This window comes from Macadamia integrifolia, chromosome 7 (assembly GCF_013358625.1).
Source record: "Macadamia integrifolia cultivar HAES 741 chromosome 7, SCU_Mint_v3, whole genome shotgun sequence".
NCBI lineage: Eukaryota > Viridiplantae > Streptophyta > Magnoliopsida > Proteales > Proteaceae > Macadamia > Macadamia integrifolia.
In genome coordinates, this window is record NC_056563.1 from 28,587,157 (window position 1) to 28,608,976 (window position 21,820).

The 21,820-nt window shown below is 38.1% G+C and overlaps 2 protein-coding genes across 2 annotated transcripts; one reads left to right on the forward strand and one right to left on the reverse strand.

Annotated features, from left to right (window-relative positions):
* Positions 1 to 1,234: 1,234 nt before the first annotated feature.
* On the forward strand, positions 1,235 to 16,070 carry LOC122084371 (ubiquitin domain-containing protein DSK2a-like). The gene is made up of 8 exons (XM_042652571.1): positions 1,235 to 1,916; positions 12,467 to 13,255; positions 13,760 to 13,974; positions 14,052 to 14,165; positions 14,438 to 14,496; positions 14,956 to 14,984; positions 15,398 to 15,487; positions 15,597 to 16,070. Exons 1-8 carry the CDS (start codon positions 1,676 to 1,678, stop codon positions 15,743 to 15,745), a joined length of 1,686 nt encoding a protein of 561 aa, XP_042508505.1. The 5' UTR covers positions 1,235 to 1,675; the 3' UTR covers positions 15,746 to 16,070.
* A 2,994-nt stretch (positions 16,071 to 19,064) lies between these two features.
* Positions 19,065 to 21,106, reverse strand: LOC122084884. Its single transcript, XM_042653303.1, has 2 exons — positions 20,803 to 21,106; positions 19,065 to 19,852 (listed from the first exon to the last, which is right to left on the reverse strand). The coding sequence occupies exons 1-2, from the start codon at positions 21,104 to 21,106 to the stop codon at positions 19,065 to 19,067; spliced, it is 1,092 nt and encodes a 363-aa protein (XP_042509237.1).
* Between the last annotated feature and the right edge of the window lie 714 nt (positions 21,107 to 21,820).

The following is a 21,820-nucleotide window of genomic DNA, read 5'->3' on the forward strand; positions in this document are numbered from 1 at the left end:
TAAAAATTTATGCATACTTTTGTATCTAAAAATATGAATGAAGAAACAATTCAGACTTATTTTTCTATTTATAGAAACAAGTGGAAGGGACAAAATTGTAAAAAAACCCGATACTTCACTCGACCTACCCATCCCAATGAGCCCAACCCATTGTTGAAACTTTTCGCAATCCAAAAGTGACAACTCCAACTTGGCTGTGCGAAGCTCACAGTTTTATACTGTCTTCATCCTTCTTAAGCTCATCTTCACAAAGCATACCTGCAACTCCAACGTCATGCCTTCGCTTTTGAACTACATACCTGCAACATCGTCCCATCACTTGTATCTTGAACCTGACTACACTGTTGAAAATGTTTTTACAAACAGAAAAATCAAACACCTTTTTACAATTTAAAAAATCATTTCTTAACACATAAATGGAAAAAACATTTTTGCTGTTTCTAAACACAGAAACAACACAAACAAAATCAAACGGGCCCAAGGGTTAATGAATTAAAACATCAATTTTGGGTTCGATACTAATAGATACAAACCGATTTTGATTCCAATTGAATCAAAGTTGATCAAACCAATATGGGATTCAGATTTCATGTATTTAAACCTAATTCTCTGTATCATTAGAACTGTATCATATTGTCAAACACCAACACGTGGTCAATATTGGATTAGTGATACAGTATGCCGGTACAGACAACTTTGAGAGCAACACCATTTTATATAACTGATACATATCGGATACAATATCAATTTTTACATTTCCGAATTGTATAGGTTTCTTAACAAATCCTAGGGCATGGTTCAATGAATTGGAATTGAAATTGGAATTGGAATTAGAATCTAAATCAGAATCAGAATCGGGATCCATAGAGACTGATTCCTCTAACTTGAACCATAATCCTAGCCTAGACCTTAGTGGTCGTAATCACTGTTGGCTTCCTTTGCAGTTTATCCGGTCCATCCAATTAATTGACCCAACATTCCGGTTGGTCCAAAATAATCTCGGTTTTGGAGAGCAGGTGGAGACTGCGATGGCCGATGAGGATGTTCCATGAAAATTAAGAAAAATTAAAGGACTAACTATGAAACTCAATAAAACAGTAGGGACTTATTTGTAAATAAATGGTTTCATCACGATTCGAGTATGGCTGACGTGGATATTAAATAAGAAGACTATTATTGGAAGACTATAAAAGCCAGCGAAAATAGTAAAAGGCAAATAAAGACCGAAAAAGAATTTTCCCATTTTACGTTGGAATCAAGGACCTCCGATTCTATTGTTCCGTTCCCTTTTCTTTCCCTTCGCTCCTCCTCTCCTCTCTCCTCTGTCCTCTCTCCTTCTCTCTCTCTCTCTCTCTCTCTCTCTCTCTCTCTCTCTCTCTCTCTAAATTACTGAGAAGAAAACCTAACAAATTGATTTATATCCACAAAGATATGTTCTTCCCATACGTTCGACTCCTCATCTGATTCATCCTTCGTTCCTTATTTCTCTGTTAGTCTTCTCGATTTTTTTCTTAACTCATCACCTCTTCTTCAATTCCCTTATTGTTAGATCCGATTTCGATATTTATTTGTGAATTAGGGTTTTTGATTTTTTAGCTTTTCTCGATTTTTTGTTTGTTAAACTTTTCCCCCTTTTTCAGTTGTGATAGAGCCTCCCGTTGTGGGGAGGGCTAGTATGGGGGGTGAATCGGGTAATAGTGATTCAGGCAAGCCAAACGATTCGAACGTTGAGACTGGCGTTATCGTTCACATCCGATGTTCGAATGGTTCAAAGTTTTCTGTACGGACTAGCCTTGAATCTACGGTTGGAACATTCAAAACTGTTCTTGCGCAGAATTGTGATGTTCCAGCGGAGCAGCAGCGGTTGATTTTCAAGGGTCGTATCCTGAAAGATGACCAAACCCTAGAAAGCTATGGTATGTTTATTGTTATGGTATTCTCGTCTTTTTTCTGCTTAAATATATGTTGCCTTCTTAATTCGAGTAGGTTTTGTTTGATCTCATTGAATCTGGTCTTTATGGCTGCCTGATCACGATAGTTTCTGTTCTATTTCGTTAATATGATCCTTCATTTATTTATTACGTCAAAACCCTATATCAGTGAATGCTCAATTTTGTTAAGCTCCAGTGCCCTAAATCTACATGTTTTCAGATTTTAGGCTTAATTTATCCATTATCTGAGCAAGGACATATGTATTCTTATTTTTCTGTGCATCTGTAACTTGAGGTGGCCAGAAGGGAGCAACAGAAAGATGAAAGTAATAAAAATGAAGACGAGATCAATAATTCGTCTCCTGTAGACTGTGAAAAGCAAGAATATTCCCTTCATATGGCTGGATTTATCAATATTAGTAAGCAACGTGTTCAAAACATTCTCAATATTGTAGGCTTGTTGACCATGGAGACAATGTCAGAAGTTAGTGTATGTACATCTTTAAATTCTTCATTGAATTTATTGACAACGGGCTGGATGTTTCTGGGATATGGACGGGAAGTTAGGAGGTTGTTTGGTTATGTGCCTTTCCTTCACTGGATGTTTTCTCCCACTTTGCTGATTGTGCTGTTGATGCTAACTTTTGAAATGGGTATAGTTGGAAATTAGTGGCTTTGTTTTTTCGGCTTCCAGATTTGTAAAGGGAGCCTTTGACCATCCATCCAACCTTTCATCTCCTCAAGTTGTGTAATCTTTCTTACAGCTGGATCTTTCATCTTTATATTTCTCTTCTGTCTATCTGGTCATATTTTGGCAAAGTATACATAATTCCTCTTTTACGAGCAGTGTTATTAAATTGAAAGGTGCAATCAAGGTGCTTACCTTTAGCTGAGGTACATTCTTGATTGAATTGAAGTGCCACATTTTCAAAAAAGAGAAAATGTTAAATCATTTACAAATATATTATAAATCACACACAAAAAAAATGTGAGGTTGTGGGGTAGGAACAGATGAAAGAAAAACCAACTGAGGACCACTATTGAACCATCTGTGAATGCAAAAAGATAATGGTGTCACCCCTGGACTGAAGAGTGCTTCCTGAAAGGATACATCATAGATTTTTTATTTTTTATTTTTTAATTTGAACAAAACAGCAGCCAGAAATGAGTTACTTGAGGCTGGGGAAGAGAAAAAAAGGACAGAATGCAGAAAGAGAGAAGGCATTCAAGGGGAGAAGACAAAAAGATTATTTGCTTGGTTGTGGAGTCATTTTATATGCGTCCATCTACTTTTTGGTTGAGCCCCTCGCCTTCGTAGTATTTTTCATTGGCCTTGTTACCTGGTAGGGTTCTGTAGGTTGTCATATGTTAAATGTGCAATTAACACTAGGAAAATTCCTTTATTATTAACCTTCGTGGTATTTTTCATGGTCTATGGACAGTAGCATGAAATGGTCAATTTCCTCATTGAGATGGGTGAGGAAAGGACAATTTATTTTTGGAGCTCACTTTCTGAAACTGCCTTTTAAATGCCATAAGAAACCATTATTTCGAGGTGGAAGTCATAGCTAGCTTTCTATACATTTGGTCTATTCCATTTCCGGATCTTAGTAGGCTTTTCTCATGTCTTATGAAATGGAAGCTTCATTTATTGCCACTGAAAAAGAATCCAGTGTTTTTTTATTTGTGGGAACGGTTAGAACTTTAGGAGGCAATGTATGAGGAGCCAACCATGGGTCTCATTGGTGTTTTTTCCTTGGTTATTTGGCCTATTGTGGTTGTCTTTTTGCTACTATAGTTACTTCTATTGGGATATTGGCTGGTCTTTTGGGTGATTTAGTACCATTTATAGGTGTTATATTTGTTCTATTTACGTATAGAAAGTGAGTGTTTATTACTTATACGCATATCGATAGAAGTTCTAGTAGAAATATTTTATTTCTATTTTAGAAATATATACTACAATCTGCAACTGTAATCTTGTCTACAATTTCCTGCTCTATACCTGGCTCTAATGTATTTCCAAAACCACTTTAACGAATTTGAAGATAATTCATGGCCTAACTGCATTTGATTTCATTAAATCATGTCTGATCTACTGTCCACACTCTTGCCAACAAAACCTGACTTGTTACGTATGGCCCCATTTGTTTCCATGCAAAAAAGAAGAGAAGGAAAATTTTCCTGTAAAATAGGATTTTCCGCTGTTACTTTTATTGTAACATATCATTTGGGTGAATTTTTTTCCAAGAAACAAACAAGACCTATATGACCAACTTGAAAGGTAAATGGAACTCGTCTCTTCCCAACTAAATGGGGTTGAGTATGCAGATTCTGGTTTGCCATTCAATTCTACTTAAGGGAATGTAAGCAATTCAAACCTGGAGTATGATCAAAATTTACTATAAAGTTTATGGAAGAAATAATGCTACCCGATAGCATGTACCTGTGCCAAGACACAACAGGTGCGAAAAGACCACGCTGCCCTACGCTGAAGGTGCTCGTGCCTGCCCGCTCTCCCACCCATTGGCCACGGTTGTTGGTGTGTATGTGCGCTATCGGGTAGCGTTCTCTCACCCAAAGTTTGTAGTCTCCTTTTTTTCCTTAATAAAGTTGATTTTTTTTAGGCATGGAGGTCTCAAAGGTTGACATGGTTATTGCTAGGAAGTTATGTCTGGGACCAATTATTGGTGGTGGATGTGGGTACTCATTTTCCTTTTGATTAATTTGTTTGGGGAAACTTACTGGTTGACAGTTCATCTTCTTGTTGACTTACGAAATATCTTCGTTGATTTACTGTTAAGATTAAAGTGTCTGGTGACTTGTGTTGTACCTGTAAAAGAAAGACATAAACATGCATTAAATTCATGATTTATGGATTCTTGTTTCTTTTGATTAATTTGCTTGGGGAAACTTTGTGGTCGACATTTCATCTTCTTGTTGACTTACGAAAAATCTTCCTTGATTAACTGTTAAGCATTAAAGTGTCTAGTGACTTGTGGTACCTGTAAAAGAAAGGCATAAGCATCCATTAAATTCATGATTTATGGATTCTTATTACAGTGGTACTTGACCCTAATTGGTATAAAACTACCTAGGACTGATGTAGATAAGTCACTTGGGCTTATTTTATTACAAATAAGCCTTGGGTTGTGTTACATATGTGTGGCCTTTGATCCCATGGGTTTTCTTTGAAATGGGCTACTTTAATGAGCCTAAAATATGGGTAGAAGGTAGGAAAATGGGATTTAATTTATTAGTTTAATAGTTGTTATTTAATTCAATAAAGGCCCATTAGGCCATTGGTTGGTTGTAAAGTCCTATATGGACTATTAGTTAGTTAGTCCTACTCTATGTTGGAGTCATAAAGTTAAGTCATAGTCCTATTTTGAATTCCAAGTTGTAGTAGGAGTGTTTAGTCTTCTTTGGAAACTGGTTCCTAGTCTTGGCATGATTGTAAACTTCCCCGCTATAAATAGAGAGACATATGTACCATTATTTCTCGGATTTGAATGAAAGAAAGTTTGCAACTAAATGCTTAGAGCAGTTGAGATAGCTGTAGGTGAGAAGCCCAGGCTGAGATAGCCACCTCCTCCCCCGCCTTATCTTATTTATTTTTTGTTTAATCTTTCTATTTTCATTCTTAATTGCTGCTGTTTATGTTTACTGTTGCTGTGAGTATTAAAGAAGTTCAGATCTGTCCAAGCATTAAAAACTAGAATCGATCACCAAAGAGTTCCTGTTCTTGAAGCCAATCGACCCTCATTGCTGCCCAAGTCTAAGATCTGGTCTGCAGATCCTTTTGGGGACTAGTTCTACACTTTTTGAAGATCAATCGATCCTTTCTTGAAGACCATCTGAAGTCGACCAGCAGCTGTTTTGAAGAATTTTGAAGTTTTCTCACTCATAGGTTAGAAAATCAAGAAAACTTGTAACTTCACAACTAGCCGTCAGAATCCTCTCAACTTTGGGGGTTTTTGTACCCTCCCCAGGGACTATCTACGCCCAAGATTGCAGCTTAATTGGAGCCCTACAGACCTAGCCTCACCTTTCTCTCTCTAGCTCTATAGCAGGTCTTTCTCTCTCCTATCGGGTTGGGTTTTGGGCTGGTTTTGCTCCTATATGGGTATTGTATCCTTGGGGGTTTATTTGATGGTCTTATTTCTTTGTTTCCTAGTCCTATTTATCTTGTTTGGGGTTGTAAACTGCTGGGGTAGTTTCTTGTAATCTACTCCTGCATTAAGTACCAAGTAGAAAATAGAATTCATCACTATCTGTTTTGTCCGACTATAGTAACCAAAATCCATGCGTCATGTCATTAGCTTTGATTAAATTATCCTATCAGTGTAGAATAAATCTATCAGCTACTTGAAGAAAATTCTTTTTGATTTAGAGTTCTCAGAGGTATTATGAAATTGGGGATATACATACTTACTTCCTTAGAATCAGATATAGAGTTAGTTATGTGATGTAGGCAAAGATCCAATGGATCAGATTTGCCTACGGTGATGGTCCTAATAAATAGGATATAGCGATGGAAAATGGAAGGTCCTAAACCAATGGCTGATAAGTGACACATCTGAACCTTGATCCAAGGGATTAGATTTAGAGGATAATAGTAGTACTGAATAACTGATGTACCAATTTTAATATGGTATCCAAGTCTAGATCCTTCCAGCAGATTTGGGACATCGTTCTCTTTGATGTTTAATCCACAATAACTGTTGCGCCTTCTCCACTGTAACTCCCCCTAGAAATGGGTTGATTGTTGATGCTTGTAGTCTTTCCCCTTCTAATTGTATTAGCCCCAGTGTAAAGGCAGGGCCTTGTAAGCTGTATTTGTTTCTTTTTCTTCTTTTGGTAATGAATTTCTTATTCATCTAAAAAAAAAGAAAAAAGAAAAAGAAGAATAAATGGGATAAAATTGAGTTGATTTGAGAAATTGATAGGGCTGGATAGGAGACGGGTGGGGTGGGGGTGGGGGGTGGGGGGGGGGGGAGAGGGTGTCAATGGGAACTTGATGGAAGAGAAAATAGGGGCTTACCGGTAATCTGAGCGATTTTCAGAGTATAACAGCCTTTGATTTAAAAAACGAAAAGAGAAGTAAACTAAATTATATGATTAAATTCTAGGATGAGATCTAATCTGAACAAGAATTTCCAGATCTAAAGAGAATCAATATGATAAAAATAATAGAGAAATATTAGGAGATAAAATAGGACAGAAAAAAGGAGAGAAGAAGAGATTACTGTGAGAGAGAGAAGATGGGAGAGAGTTAACTAGAGGAAGAAGAGGAAGCACTTCAGCGAAATTGGTAAAAACCTATTTTCTTTACCAAAATCAAATCAATACAGTAATCGCAGATCCTTTTTTACCAGAACCGAAAACTTTCTATTACAATTATTCATTAGAGGTAGACACAAAATAGAAATAAAAAAAATTAGGTTAGGTCCAAAGAAATACATCTGTTACATGTTAACCTTGACTCTTAGATTATGAGATCTGATCAACTCAATGGGGGGTGATTATTTATTTATAGAAAAAATCCCAATGATGATCTCTAAATTTAGAACTCCTACTAATCTAATATTTTTAACATTAGGAATTTTGGACAGCTAAGACTAATATCCTAATTTTGGACTCTTGACATGGGACCCACAACTAAGTACTTAATAAAAACATTAAATTTTGTGCACCCCCTATACACCTAAGTTTTGGGCTTTATATTTTAGCATATTACAAAAAAATAAATATAGAAATAAAGAAACCAATCTACTTCAAAAAGCAGGCCTATTTTTGGGACTGGACTGCATTATTATGCTTGGGTACTATTCATGGTATTTCTATTGGATTGAAGTGTTGTAATATTTTGGTGTTGGTACTGATTGAGGAGTATTGCTGTTAGATTGAAGTGTTTGGGTATTGTTATTGGCACTGCTTTTGGATGCTAGTGGATGCCTTTTTATCCTTGTTAGCTCTATGGATCTTGGCGGTTTTCGCATTAGGGTTCCAGTTGGGGTTTCTACCCACCCACATTTTTGTCACATGTATTTCCGTAATTTTTTAATTCTAGTTCTCTCTTCATGTACTTGCCTATTGCCTACTGGTAGCTTTAAGCAACCAACCATATTGGATGTCTGCAGTCTGCACAGTGAGAGACCAGCTCTATGGGATTAAGAATGATGATATGGAGGTGTTCTGTGCACGTAACTGCTCTTTGAATTTGGATACTATTATTAATCCTTTGTTTCCCTGTCTTGGGGATGAATGGTTTACTCCTGGTATCTAATGGCTCTTTAACTTTTTTTTTTTTTTGGGGGGGGTTACAATCTTGATATTATTGTTTGATGTTCGGCGAACAATATTGAAAATTTTCCTATACAGTTGCAACAGGTTTTTTACAAATTTTGGTCTGTCAGATGCAAGCTGGGTACTCTCTGGCGTTGAAAGTTGTCATTAGATACCAAGTACCATACTATGAAGAGGTTCAAACGGTTTTTTATCAGTCGAGTGGGTTAGGAGATACATAAAAGTTGAAGTTTGTTATCTGTTGCAATGGCAGTAATGTAGGAGTAGATTACAAGTAACTACCCCAGCAATTGGAGTAGATTACAAGTAACTACCCCAGCAATTTATAACCCCAAACAATACAAATAGGATCAGGAAACAAAGAAATAATACCATCAAATAAATCCTCAAGGATACAATACCCATATAGGAGCAAAATCAGCCCAAAACCTAACCCGATAAGAGAGAGAAAGACCTGTTATAGAGCTGGAGAGAGAGGTGTGGCTAGGGCTATAGGAGTCCGATTGAGTTGCACTCTTGGGCGTAGATAGCCCCTAGGGAGGGTACAAAAACCCCTAAAGTTGAGAGGATTATGACGGCTGGTTGTGAAGTTACAAGCTTTCTTGATTTTCTGACCTAAGAGAGAAAACTGAGAAGAACCTTCAAGAACAGCAGTTGAATGCTTCCAACAGTGACTAGGTAAGGATCGTGAGACCCTTATGAGGCCTGGAATACCCTGATTGAAGACTTGGCTGAACAGAGTATAGAAGAGAGAAAGAGAGGAGATCGATCTCTCTCATATTCCCACTAGGATTGCTGATCGGTTATGATTTCTGGAGACTTTTATCAAAATCTGAACTATAACTCTTGAATGTTATGGAAAATAAAATAAAAAAGAAGAATAAAACAAATGGGGGGTTGAGAAGGGTGAAAGAGAATAAAGGAAGTGGCTATCTCAGCCTGGGCTTCTCACCCACAGCTATCTCAGCTGCTCTAAGCATTTAGTTACAAACTTTCTTTCATAAATGCAAAATTCTTTCATTCAAATCTGTCTAATAATGGTACATATGCCTCTCTATTTATAGAGGAGAAGTTTACAATCATACTAATACTAGGAGCTAGTTTCATAATAGGACTAGACACTCCTACTACAAATAGGAGCTAGTTTCCCAATAGGACTAGACATTCCTACTACAAGTAGGAATTCAAAATAGGACTAGGACTTGACTTTATGACTCCAACATGGAGTAGGACTAACTAACTAATAGTCCATATAGGACTTTACAACCAACTAATTGCCTAATGGGCCTTTATTGAATTAAATAGCAACTAATTAAACTAATGAATAAAATCCCGTTTTCCTACATTCTACCCATATTTTAGGCCTATTAAAGTGGCCAATTTTAAAGAAAACCCATGGGATCAAAGGCCCAACATATACATAACACAATCCAAGGCTTATTTTTAATAAAAAAAAGCCCAAGTGACTTATCTACATCAGGCAGTGTTTGTAGTTTCTTGTAACTGGTTTATTCGCCATGGGCTTAATTGCTGTTTTGGCTCGATGGGCTGTTAGGGTTGCTTCGAGTTATTTTGCTTCTTGAGTTATTGAAGCGCCATAGTTATTAAGTATCAGTTTAGTTGTTTGTAGTAGGTACTATCTGTAACTCTGTGACATACAAGACGCTATTAAATGAGAGGTGATTTTTCTTGCAAGCTTTGTGCTATTGCTGTGTGGGTTCACTAACCCTCTTTAAAGGTGGATTCTTTCAATTCCTAAATGTTTTCAGGCATTATATCTTCTTCTCTTGAACGTTTTACTTTCTGTTTACTTATGCAGCTGCTTCTTCAACATTGTAATATTTGACCATTATCTCATCATCACGACAGCACTCATCACCGATCCACCCATATCCACCATCCACCATCTATGGTATTCTAAGAAATACTAAAGGAGGAATAAAAGGCATCTCAGAGAGTGAACTCAATGAGTTAACCCTCTAACCGAGTTGACTCAGTTCTGAATTTGGTGGACCAGCAGTGGAGCACCATTGCCCCTCAATCATGGGATAATTGTTTTTGGTCTTTATTTTGTTTGTTTTGAGTTAGTTAATTCACATTCCTAGTTGAGCTAGAGTCCCACCTAATCAGAACACTATCTACCAAGTGTTTTAATTAGTTTTGACACTTCGTTTTAAGTCATTGGAACTCATCTTTAAGAGTTTTTAAGTAGTTAGGTTCACCACATAGGACAGCTGACTAGGGGGCTATCCTATGTAGTTTTTTATTGTCGTAGTGGGATTTTTATCCTCTTTTTTCTTTTTTTTTTTATAAATAAAGAAGCTGTTGGGCAGTGATTTTTTTGACTTCATTATGAGCTTTTGCTTCTTGAGATCCTGCGGTGGTGCAGTGATGTTGCTGTGATGATTCTAACCTAGTTCTATGGTGGTGACCTTATATTATAGTTCAGATCCCCTTTTTCTTCCATCTTTTCCTTCACTTTTCTAACGCTGAAATCAAACTTCCCCATCTCTTGACCTTTTATTTACAATTTAATCTTTTTACTTGTTTACTTAGAGATGGGTCTTTATGGAATTTAGAATAGGAGGGAGAAGGACAGGAATAAAGTTAAGGAAACAAGGGCTTAATTGTAATTTATCGAGGTCAGGCTCTTATGTGTGAATTGCAAAAGAAGCTTTCTTCTAACAGATCTGGTTTTCATGTGAAAGAACTCACGCCTACAGGGTCCAATCAAGCTGAGAATTCAGATGTTGATAGCTAGACCACTGATCTGTAAACCCCACCTAAATAGCAATCTGAAAGTTGGAAGAGATTCTCTAAAATTTTGCCAGATGGTACTGTAGCTGTCAGGACTGATCTCTGGTTAAAAACATGGAAGAAAGGGCTTTATGGAGTAAGATTCAGGGGAACAAATCGCGCTATAGAACCAACTTGATTCCCAGAATTTCAGATTGAAAGATGGTTTATCGAGAGAACATCAAGCTCTCTCTCTTTAGGGGTCCTTACAGTTGCTGAAACAGAGTATAGTTGAGGAGACAAATAAATAACAGCAAGAAGGGGAATAAAAAGAATTAGAAACAAGAAGAACTCACATTTGATGTAATGAACAGGGGTACGTTTGCTGGAACTCAGACATGTACCAGCACATGGTGGCTCTTAGCAACCTGTCAAAGGATTACAAGTATATATTTAAATAAGGGGAAAAAAACCCATTCCTAATTCTTATCAAAATCCAAAACTTGAGTTTGGCATTAAGTTGGACTCAATCTCCTAACCGATTTATATATCCTATGTTTAACTGTGTCAGGTTGACAGCCGGCACTTATTATAATTAGCCATAATCCTTTTTGCATGGATCCTTGCACTCGTCTTTGCTTGGAATCCCCATGTAACCGACCCCATTAAGTTGGAATAAGGTTTTGGATGTTGTTGTTGTTATTGTTGTATCCTATGTTTAACTGCATCATTACTATTATTACTTTTTTTTTGGGGGGCAAATCATTTATAGGGTGTATACCATTCCCAACAGCTTGTTCTCTGGAAAGAGTGATTTGCTATCAGTTTGCCATCTATTGGGGGAATTATCACATCATTATTGACTCTTTTATGTGAATATTAGGGGTAGCTTCATAGCTTGGTTGCAGTTGCCATCTGATGTTTTATCATTTAGTCTTGGACATTGAGATCTTTTGGTGATAGGACTGCATCTATCAGAGCTTTTCTGCCTTGTGTCATTCAGTTTTCGCACCTGAGGATCGAAATTCCCGATTCAGTGGTTCTTTGAGCTAGAAGGTGGTGAACAAAGTAACCACATTTCTTTTTCTGGTCTTCCTACTTGGATAGTGAAAGGGAAGTTAATATTGCCGTGTTTTGTGCATTGTGGCATGAGATATTTCCCCCTGCAACCTCTCTCTCTCTCTCTCTGTGGGTGTGGGTGGGTTTGTTGTGTTCATAAAACCTCTAATTCCTTACAGGTGGCCATAAACTGTTTTTTTTTTAGACCAGACTCTATTTCTAGCTTTGGGTTCCCTCCAAAACCCCCTATAAAAATTTCCCTATACCCTGCTTAAAGGTGAGTTGGGACTCTAAATATTCCTGATTTTTACTATTTGAATTCAAGATTTTCCCCTTTGAATTCATGAGTCGTCTTGTTTTTGGTTTGATATTGTGGATGGTACTAGATAATCATCGGCTGATTTCTATTTTTTATTCCCTTCTTGTTCTAGGCTTGCAGGGAGATCAAACTGTTCACATGGTTCGTGGTTTTGCACCAGCTTCAGCTACCAATACGACTGGTACAGCCAATGTAGGAGGAGGTTCAAACACTACTCCTGGTGTTGGAAGGGGTGTTGGTTCCAATGAAGGTGCAGGCTTTGGAGGTGGTGGTCTTGGAGCGTCCCTTTTCCCTGGACTTGGTGTCAATGGGCTGGGTGGCAATGGGGTATCTGGATTATTTGGATCTGGACTTGGATCTGGACTTCCTGAATTTGAACAAGTGCAGCAACAACTTACTCAGAATCCAAACATGATGAGGGAAATAATGAACATGCCTGTCATCCAGAACCTAATGAATAACCCTGATTTAATGCGCAACTTGATTATGAGCAATCCTCAAATGCGTGAGATAATTGATCGTAATCCTGACCTTGCCCACATCTTAAATGATCCCAGCACTCTTCGCCAGACATTAGAAGCTGCAAGAAACCCTGAACTCATGCGGGAAATGATGCGGAACACTGATAGAGCAATGAGCAACATTGAATCTTCTCCTGAAGGATTCAACATGCTTAGGCGCATGTACGAAACTGTTCAGGAACCATTTCTGAATGCAACTACCATGGCTGGAGACACTGGAAATGATGCGGGCTCAAACCCATTTGCGGCCCTTTTGGGGAGCCAAGGTGGTGGCCAGGCCAGAGACCGGTCAACTAACTCTACGACCACTGGTTCTGAAACTACAACGGGTTCTCCTGCTCCAAATACAAACCCGCTTCCCAATCCATGGAACACTGGTGGTAATTATCTTTTCTTTCCTAGTTTTCTCATGAACGTTCATTTGACCCTCACTGTGCTAATAAGTTATTTATTGGAGGTAAAATAAACATAAAAAGAAAAAAAAAGCAGCTGTGCTGTGGGCACAGCAGATCCTAGAAAACAGGACCAGGGTCTCTCTTTGAGGAATGATGATTCCTGATGCTAAAGGGTTTTCAGCCTTTTAATGAATCTCTTATATCATAAAGGTGGTATCTAATTTAGCATTTGGAGGCATACAACTAAATATAAACCCCTATTGCTTTGTTTTACCATTTCTAAGATTGTTCTCCACATATTTCAATTATTGTTAAAACAACTAAAGTGTATAATCGGTGTAAATTTTCTTATAGAGAACTCTTTTTTGTGCTGTACTGGAACCTTCTACTAGCCCTATTGCTCTCTAAACTAAATGCCTCCATTCTGGGTATTTTTAATATAAACTTCCCAACCTTCTCTAATTTGTTAATTGAACGCTTATTTTGCAGGAGGAAGTGCACAGACAAACACCACTTCTAGGTCGACTCCTGTTGGGGATGGAAGGGGAGCTGGAATTGCTGGTTTAGGCGGGCTTGGTCTCCCAGAGATGGAGCGAATGTTCAGTGGCACGCAGGATCCTGCTTCAATGAATCAGTTCTTGCAAAATCCTGCGGTTTCACAGATAATGCAAAGCCTCCTGTCTAACCCCCAGTACATGAACCAGGTAGTTAAAATTATGTTGTATTCTTATATTGATAAGTATATATTTTTTGTTTTCTAACCATGTTGATCAACTGTTAGATTCTTGGTCTCAATCCACAACTGCGCAGCATGCTTGATTCCAATTCTCAGTTACGAGAAATGATGCAAAACCCCGAATTTCTTCGTCAGTTGACTTCTCCTGAGACCATGCAGGTAGCATCATTTTAAGAGAACAATATAATTTCTGTGTGTGTGTGTGTGTGTGTCATGCGCGCGTGCGTGTGCACACCTTATGCTTGCATGCTATCCATGGTGTCCTTGGCTTGGCATGTAAGTTAAGTTTTCAGATTTTAAGAATCAACAGTCTACACTTTAGATTGATGGTGTTTGAACTTGTTGGCAATCTCAGTGAAAGCTTTCACAGTTGGGGTTCTTGAGTTGCATGCATCCTTTAGATTGATACTTGTTCCTTATATTTCCTGCAGCAAGTTTTGTCTTTGCAGCAATCACTTATGTCCCAGCTTGGTCGTCAGCAATCTGCACAGTAAGTTGGCACACAACCTCCTCTCCCCCCCCCCTTTTAGTGAAAAACATGTGAAGAAAGCTGTTGTTCTTTATCTTTCACAAAAATTGAAATTGATGAAATCTTACCTCAGTTGGAAGTCATAATAATTAGGTGCAGTATCAAACAGAAAGGTAGTCCCGGCGGGGATATTTCCTAAGCCAATATTAAGGCTTTCCTGTGCTGTGTAGAAGCACATAATTGAGGGGCCGTGACCCAGTGTCTTGGGATACAATAATTCCCAAGACAATATTATTTCCAGCCAAATTTGGTCTTCAGCATGTTTATGTAATCTTAATCTTGGCTGCGTATTCATCCATATGATTACCTGAAGTCACAACTTTCACCTTCTCTCGCTCTCTCTCTCTCTCTCTCTCTCTCTCTCTCAACAAATGTAGTTTGCCCTGTTTTACTTATGGTGCATGGTTTTTTTTTTTGCAGGGAACCGGGTCAGACTGGTGGGGGCACAGGTACATTCAAAAAGTTCTTCATTTAGCTCTACTCATCTTGGAGAAAATCTTGCTCTATTAGATTGTTCAAAATGTTCTTGGTAGTTGAATAGTGTCATCAGTATGCAGCAATGGAGACTGTCCATCCATTGATCTACCTGGAAAATCTCTTAGCTCAAAAGTCAGACATTGGTTGCATAAATTATTAAATCGTAAAGATAAACACTGTTCCAATGGAAGAAATCTATATTTCTTGGACTATTTGATCATCTACATTTACAGGAGAAACCCTGTAGTGTGATTGTGTTGTAGTATCCCGGTCAAATGTGCATCTTCGGAGTTAAAATTTATTTATATGTTCTTAATTTTATCAAGTTTTTGTTTGCATTCCTTTGTGGTCCCTGGGTGTTTTCCTAATGATTTCACAATTGTAGGAACACCAAACAATATGGGATTGGAGTTGTTAATGAACATGTTTGGCGGCCTTGGAGCAGGCAGTTTGAGCATTCCCAACGCATCTGATGGTATCTGATCTCCCAATTTTCCTTTCATAAACTAATGTACATTAATTTTCCCCGCATTTCCGTTTACATGATTGGCCCCTTCAAACTAAATTCTTTTGTGTTTTTGTAGTGCCACCAGAACAACTTTATGCTACTCAGTTGTCACAACTCCAAGAAATGGGTTTCTTCGACACACAAGAGAATATCCGTGCGTTGAGTGCCACTGCAGGGAATGTCCATGCAGCGGTGGAGCGACTCCTGGGGAACCTGGGTCAGTAATTTATTATGTTTCTTGTTTCATATGTAGTCTGCTTTGCTCATGTGGACCTGTAAGCTTAGCCAGATTGCGCAAGGGTCTTCTTAAAGACAGCATATGCGGGCTCTCAACCCCTTTCCATTTTGGGCATTAATAAGTAATTCAATATAATGGTAAGCGTCGTAAACAAAGATGTAGGCTATGAATTATTGGACCATTAGCCCTTCTGCCCTCCTTTTGAGAGATATATCTGAAGACGTGTGATCTTTTTTGTACATACAAGCTTTTAAGATTTGTCTTGTGAATTATTTGTCTAATTTATTATTAACTTTCTGTTGTTCGGATCAATTTTCCTTTTCATTACCATTGCTTCTGAAAAATATTCGAGATTCTGTTGTGGAACATTTATTTCCCATCCACTTGGTTGTGGCTTATCAGTTCAAAAGGTCTCTCTTAACTGTGATTTTGTTTATGTTCTGGGAAGAGATGGTATGTTGATAAATATGCACATAGCATGGTAACAGTGTTACCTTTGGCACCCAAGGTTTCTTATCCGGGTATCGGATTGGGATTGGTCAGATTTTCCCCTGTATAAAACTCCAATTTTGTTACTTTTTTACCCTTGGGCCATTACGGTAGTCATCTGATCCTCACGATTTCACCGATCCTAATCCGATTTTTGAAACAACGGTGGCAACATTATTTAAGGCTACACAGTTGAGGCAATTGGTTTCTGCTCTAAAAGTTTTGGAACCGTAGAAATTCCGGTTTTTGAACTCTGCAATTGGTACTTTGTTTTCTTTCCTGGTAATGATTCTTGAGGGACGGAGGGGTTCTGTCCTTTAGGGCAATGTTTAGATTGGGTTCAAATTTAAGCTGTGTTTGGTTGGTGGATAGGTTGTGGGGTAGGATGCTTAGGTCCCTTAAGGGTATCAACTTCGAAAGTGTTTTTATTCGTTTTGGTTCGGTTCGATTTCAGTTTTGTACAAGAAAAGAAGTGTGGATTTGAATTGAATCGAACCAAACAAACTGTAACCTATATAATTCGAACCCTAGCCAATCCTAAATCATGCTAAACCATACATTCATTTCTCTTTGTTTGAGTTGTGGAAAAAACGGTTAAAAGGTATCAGCTTTGATGCGTGGGATTATATCTTCATGAGTTTGTAGTTTCCTTCTTTCAATAGGTTCGAACCGAATTCGTATACTATACCATGAACCCTAATAGAATAGAAGTGGTTTGGTTTTGGTTTGAGGTTATGAAATTTATTTGGGTTCAAATTGATTTATATTGCACTGAACCGAAATCAGAAGACACCGATACACGTCCTTCGTTTTGCTGGATTTTGATAAAAAAGCAAAAGTAAAAACACCGGAGACAATGTGGAGAAAGGGGTACTTGATCGCCCTGGAGGTGGAGATCAGGGTGGTCAGGCTATGCTTGGAAGTCAAGAAATAAAAATTAAATAAAAAATTAAATATAAGGAGGGAATAGACAAAAAAAATTATATAATTATGATTTTTTTCTAATTATGTTTTTTTTACTTCTTTTTTTTTTTTTTTTTTGGTTACCAAACATTAGAGTGCAATTTCTCTTTTAAATGATTATTCTCTCTCCTGAGTTGAATATGTAAGTCTCATAGGAATATACTTTTTCCAAGATGACCATTCATGTGGTGGGTAAATTTACCTCTATCCGGTGGTTGTATATGCACGTTCTTGCACAAAACCTCTCCCCTTTCTAAAATTTAAAATTTGATTTTTAAAAGACTAATGTAATGTATATATATATATATATCATTTACCATCAAATATTAATATATTTTTTGGTAAAATCAAATTTTAATTTTTAACTAATAAGCCATGAGTTAGTCTCATAGTTTTTTTTTGGTCAAATCTAAACATTTAAAACTTGGACCGTTTGTTTCACTTTTTAAATATTCTCCAAATGTTTATTATATTTTATTTGATAAGAGATTGATACCTGATTGTGTGTGTTTCACAACATATTGGGCAGGCAATGAGAGTGCGTGCTGAAACATCAGTATGTATGGAATTCTAAGGGGATGGGGCAATAATATGCTGGTTTATGTGTCTTCTGTGCACAAACCACCATGTAGCTTTCTTTTTCTCCCCCCCTTTTTTTTTAATTACTCTATTTAATTCTAAACCACTTAACTAATAAATTTTATTTTCTTTCTCCATTAAGTTTTACTTGCCTTTAATTATGGATAGGGAGAGGGATTCAAACAATTTCTCTCATGTTCTATGTCTTGCCTGTCCTTCTCTAGCGGGGGTGGCCATCCCCACTATAGAAGATCTGAATCTGAGGGAGAGTGGGTGAGGGACCACCATGATGTCAAAGTGGAATATCCATCGATGAGGGGATAGAATAGAGGATCTAATGAGGGGAGAGATAGAGAAGATAAATAGGATGTGCAAGGGAATTGTTTCCCTTTATACATCAACCAATACAAGAAAACCATTCTTAAATCTTTACATGTTTTTACCCATTTACATTCGGAGAATGCAACTCTGAACTAATACTCTCATGCTAATTTCGTACGCCCTTGTACTTTGCATTGAGCCACGCAATTAGGCAATTAGGCAATTAGGCAATTAGGCAACTATTAATTATGGGATCGCATGACCTCCGCACCAATGCAGGACCAATGGGAACATACGTGAAAGCATCAACAATGGCAAGATTTCCGTTTTAATGAGGCAGAGTGATCATTTCGCTCTTACCTATGTTTGAGTGCGGAGGTCAAATTGCCTTCTAGGTTTTTTTTGCCCTTCAATTATTACCCTCATCTCGACCCAATCTATGTGTGAACATCGTAACCTTAAACCACCCTATGGACGTAATACATTCAAATTTCCGAAGAGGCTTGGTAGGGGTGTCAAAATAAAACCCAACCAGTGAAACGAATTGAACCTGGCTAAATGAACCTGAATTGAACCGAAACAATTCCCTATTTGGGTTTTATTTAGATTGGGGTATTGTAAAACCAATTGAAAATCAGACCGCACCTGACTGACCAAGCTTACCAACTGAAATCGAAAATCGGACCAAAATTGACATGATACCGATAAATAAAAAGTAAAAAAACCCAAAAATCATAAGAAAAATGAAAATATGTATTCTTCATAAGTGTTTATATTTTTTTTATTTTTTATTTTTTGGGTAAGGGGAAACTTTATTGAATAGGGGTGCATGAGGAGCCAATGGCTTCCTGATTACATAGATTAAGTAGCCACGAAGTGGAATTTGGCCAGCTTGTCTTACAAGCTAGAGACATTGCCTTCCGTGCTAGGGTATCGACAACAGAATTTGCCTCCCTAGATATGTGATGAAAAAGAACATTGAGAAATTCTGGTCGCCAAGAAGCGAATATCGCTGATGATCCCAAGAACCCTAGCCGGTATAACTTGATCAATAGAGTTGATGTAGTTGATTAGGCCATTGTTATCGGACTCAATAATAATTGAAGGGATGCAATGCTCAATTGCCCAAACGAAGCCAGTGTGCACTGCTAAGGCCTCCCCCGATAAGCTATTTGTGAAGCACAATGGTTCAGAAAGAGCCCAAGCAGGTGAGCAGTTGTGGTCACGACTGATACATCCAATCCCTCCTTCATGGTTCTCCAAAGGTAATGCTGCGTCACAATTCAAAGTAAGCCATCCCTGAGGAGGCCCTTTCCACGCTGCGGCGTTATTTGATGGACTACCCGATGGAGTAGAGGTGGTGTCAACAATCGTCCAGAATTCCATATACATCTGTTCCACCTGAGAGAAAACCTCAATCGGGGACCACTCTTTTCGATGAAAGGTCATATCATTCCTGGCTGTCCACAAATACCAGCAAATATGTGTGAAAAGGCTTAATATCTCCATCTTGATCTTCTTAGAGGGGAAATTCATCTTATTCCATTGTTCATGCACTTTATACAATTTGAGACTTTCATCTTGAGGAGCAATAAAGGATAGAGAACTCCCAAACCAAGTAGCTTTAGCGAAAGGGCATTCTAACAAAATGTGATCACTGGACTCCACTACAACTCCACACCGAACGCAGCTCGGATCTACTTGAAGTTGTCGCTTCATTAGCTCTTCCCATGATGCAATCCCTTGAGCACACATACTCCACAATAAAAAACTTCAACTTCAGAGGGGCTTTACAGTTCCATATTTTCTTCCATGTCGTAGGCCTAATTTGATCCCGTTCATGACATCGAGAAGAAGAGGCTTGAGTTTGGTGTTGCCCTTCTCGAAGGTTGGATAACAAATGCTATAGCCTTCATGAAGGTAGCCCACATAGAGTTCGGTTATTTCCACAATCTCCAAGCAACCTTAGCCAAAGACGCGCTATTTTGGAGGATAGGATCTCGTAACCCCAAACCACCCCTTTCTTTTGATCTGCACAATTTGGACCAAGATATCCAATGTATCTTCTTCTCCTCCCCTTTTTGTCCCTAGAAAAAATTGGACATGGCTTTACGAACCAAATTATGTTGAGACACAGGGAGTGAAAAGTGGGAAGCCACGTACATAGATAAAGAGCAAGCAACAGATTTGATCAAGATTTCTCGACCTGCATGTAACAGTAGTTGATTCTTCCACCCTTGAACCCTGTTGCTAGTCTTTAGAGTAAGCTCTTTCAATACCTCAGCCTTCGATACATCAAAACTTATTGTCAGCCCAAGGTATTTTGCTGGACCATAACCATAGGGTATTTTAAGAACTTGAGAAAACCACTGTTTAAACCTAGTTGGAGTATTTGGGCTGAAAGTCAGGTATGACTTCTTCATGTTGATCTACTGACCACTTGCTTTACAATAAACTTCAAGGTGTCTTGAGAGAGGTAATGTTCTGAAGGTTGAGCTCAGAGAAAAGAAGACAATCATCTGTGAACAGTAGATGGGTGATAGAAGGAGTGGGTCACAAATAAGAATTCTTTTTAAATTATGATCACCTTCAGCGTTGGAAACTATGAAACTAAGAACCTATGACCACATAATGAAAAGAAAAGGGGAGAGGGAGTCACCCTGTCGGATGCCCCTAGTTGAACAAAAAGAACCACTCTTAACACCATTGACCAACAAAGAATAAGAAACTGTGGAGATGAAATTCATTACCATGTTGACCCACAGGTTACAAAAGCCTAGCTTAAGAAGGGTAGCCTGGATAAAAGGCCATTCAAGTCTCTCATAAGCCTTGCGCATATCGAGTTTGGCAGCAAGGAACATCTTTTTCCCACTCTTGCGATGCTTCACATAATGGTATAACTCATGCGCCATGAAGACAGCATCTGAGATGATTCGATTTGGAACAAAAGCCGACTGTTGAGGTGAAATGATATCTGGGAGGGTTCCCTTAATCATTTCAGCAATAATTTTAGAAATGAGCTTTGTTATAACCCCACATAAACTAATCGGACGAAATTGTCTAGCACAATCAGGTTCAATAGTCTTTGGGATAAGGCACACATAGGTCCTATTGAGCTCTGTAGGGAGAACCCCATTGTTGAAAAAATCTGATATGAAGTGCACAATGTCCTCTTGGATAGTGTTCCAGGATTTTTGATAGAAGAGTGGGGAAAGCCATCTAACCGCGGCACCTTTAGAGGACCCATATCACGCAAAGCCTTAAAGATTTCATCGAATCAGACCAAACTAAATATCAAACCAGGCATAAACCGAAAGCGACCAAAACCGAGCTTTTCTTATCAGGCTGACTCGGTCTCGCCAAGCCATTCTTGCACCCCCTGATAGTGGATGTTTGAGCCATTATACAATATGAACTACATTTTACTTTCTTTCCACAATTAATGTGGGATAATGTGGCTTTCTAAGTAATTATGCGTTCATAAGTGGTGGGCCATATGCCACGTGTATGACATTAGTTGATCGAAGCCTAATTATGCTGATTATAATCCTAATTTATTATTAAAAATACAAACCTCAGCGGCTTATCTGGTAATTTTTTTTATTTTTTCATATGAAAAAATTAATTGAGCACATGGTTTCCCGCCAGTATACTGAGGTTAATAATATTAATTATGTGATTAACCTTCGAAATTATTAAAGCAATAATTA

Bases quoted from the DNA above. Each gene is read 5' to 3' on its own strand.
- LOC122084371 (XM_042652571.1), top strand. From the start codon at position 1,676: ATGGGGGGTGAATCGGGTAATAGTGATTCAGGCAAGCCAAACGATTCG. The intron at 13,256-13,759 runs GTAATTATCTTT...CTTATTTTGCAG, and splicing joins CAATCCATGGAACACTGGTG to GAGGAAGTGCACAGACAAAC. The intron at 15,488-15,596 runs GTATCTGATCTC...GTGTTTTTGTAG, and splicing joins CATTCCCAACGCATCTGATG to TGCCACCAGAACAACTTTAT.
- LOC122084884 (XM_042653303.1), bottom strand. From the start codon at position 21,106: ATGATTAAGGGAACCCTCCCAGATATCATTTCACCTCAACAGTCGGCT. The intron at 19,853-20,802 runs GTTCTTTTTGTT...TGTGTGCTCAAG, and splicing joins GGTCAATGGTGTTAAGAGTG to GGATTGCATCATGGGAAGAG.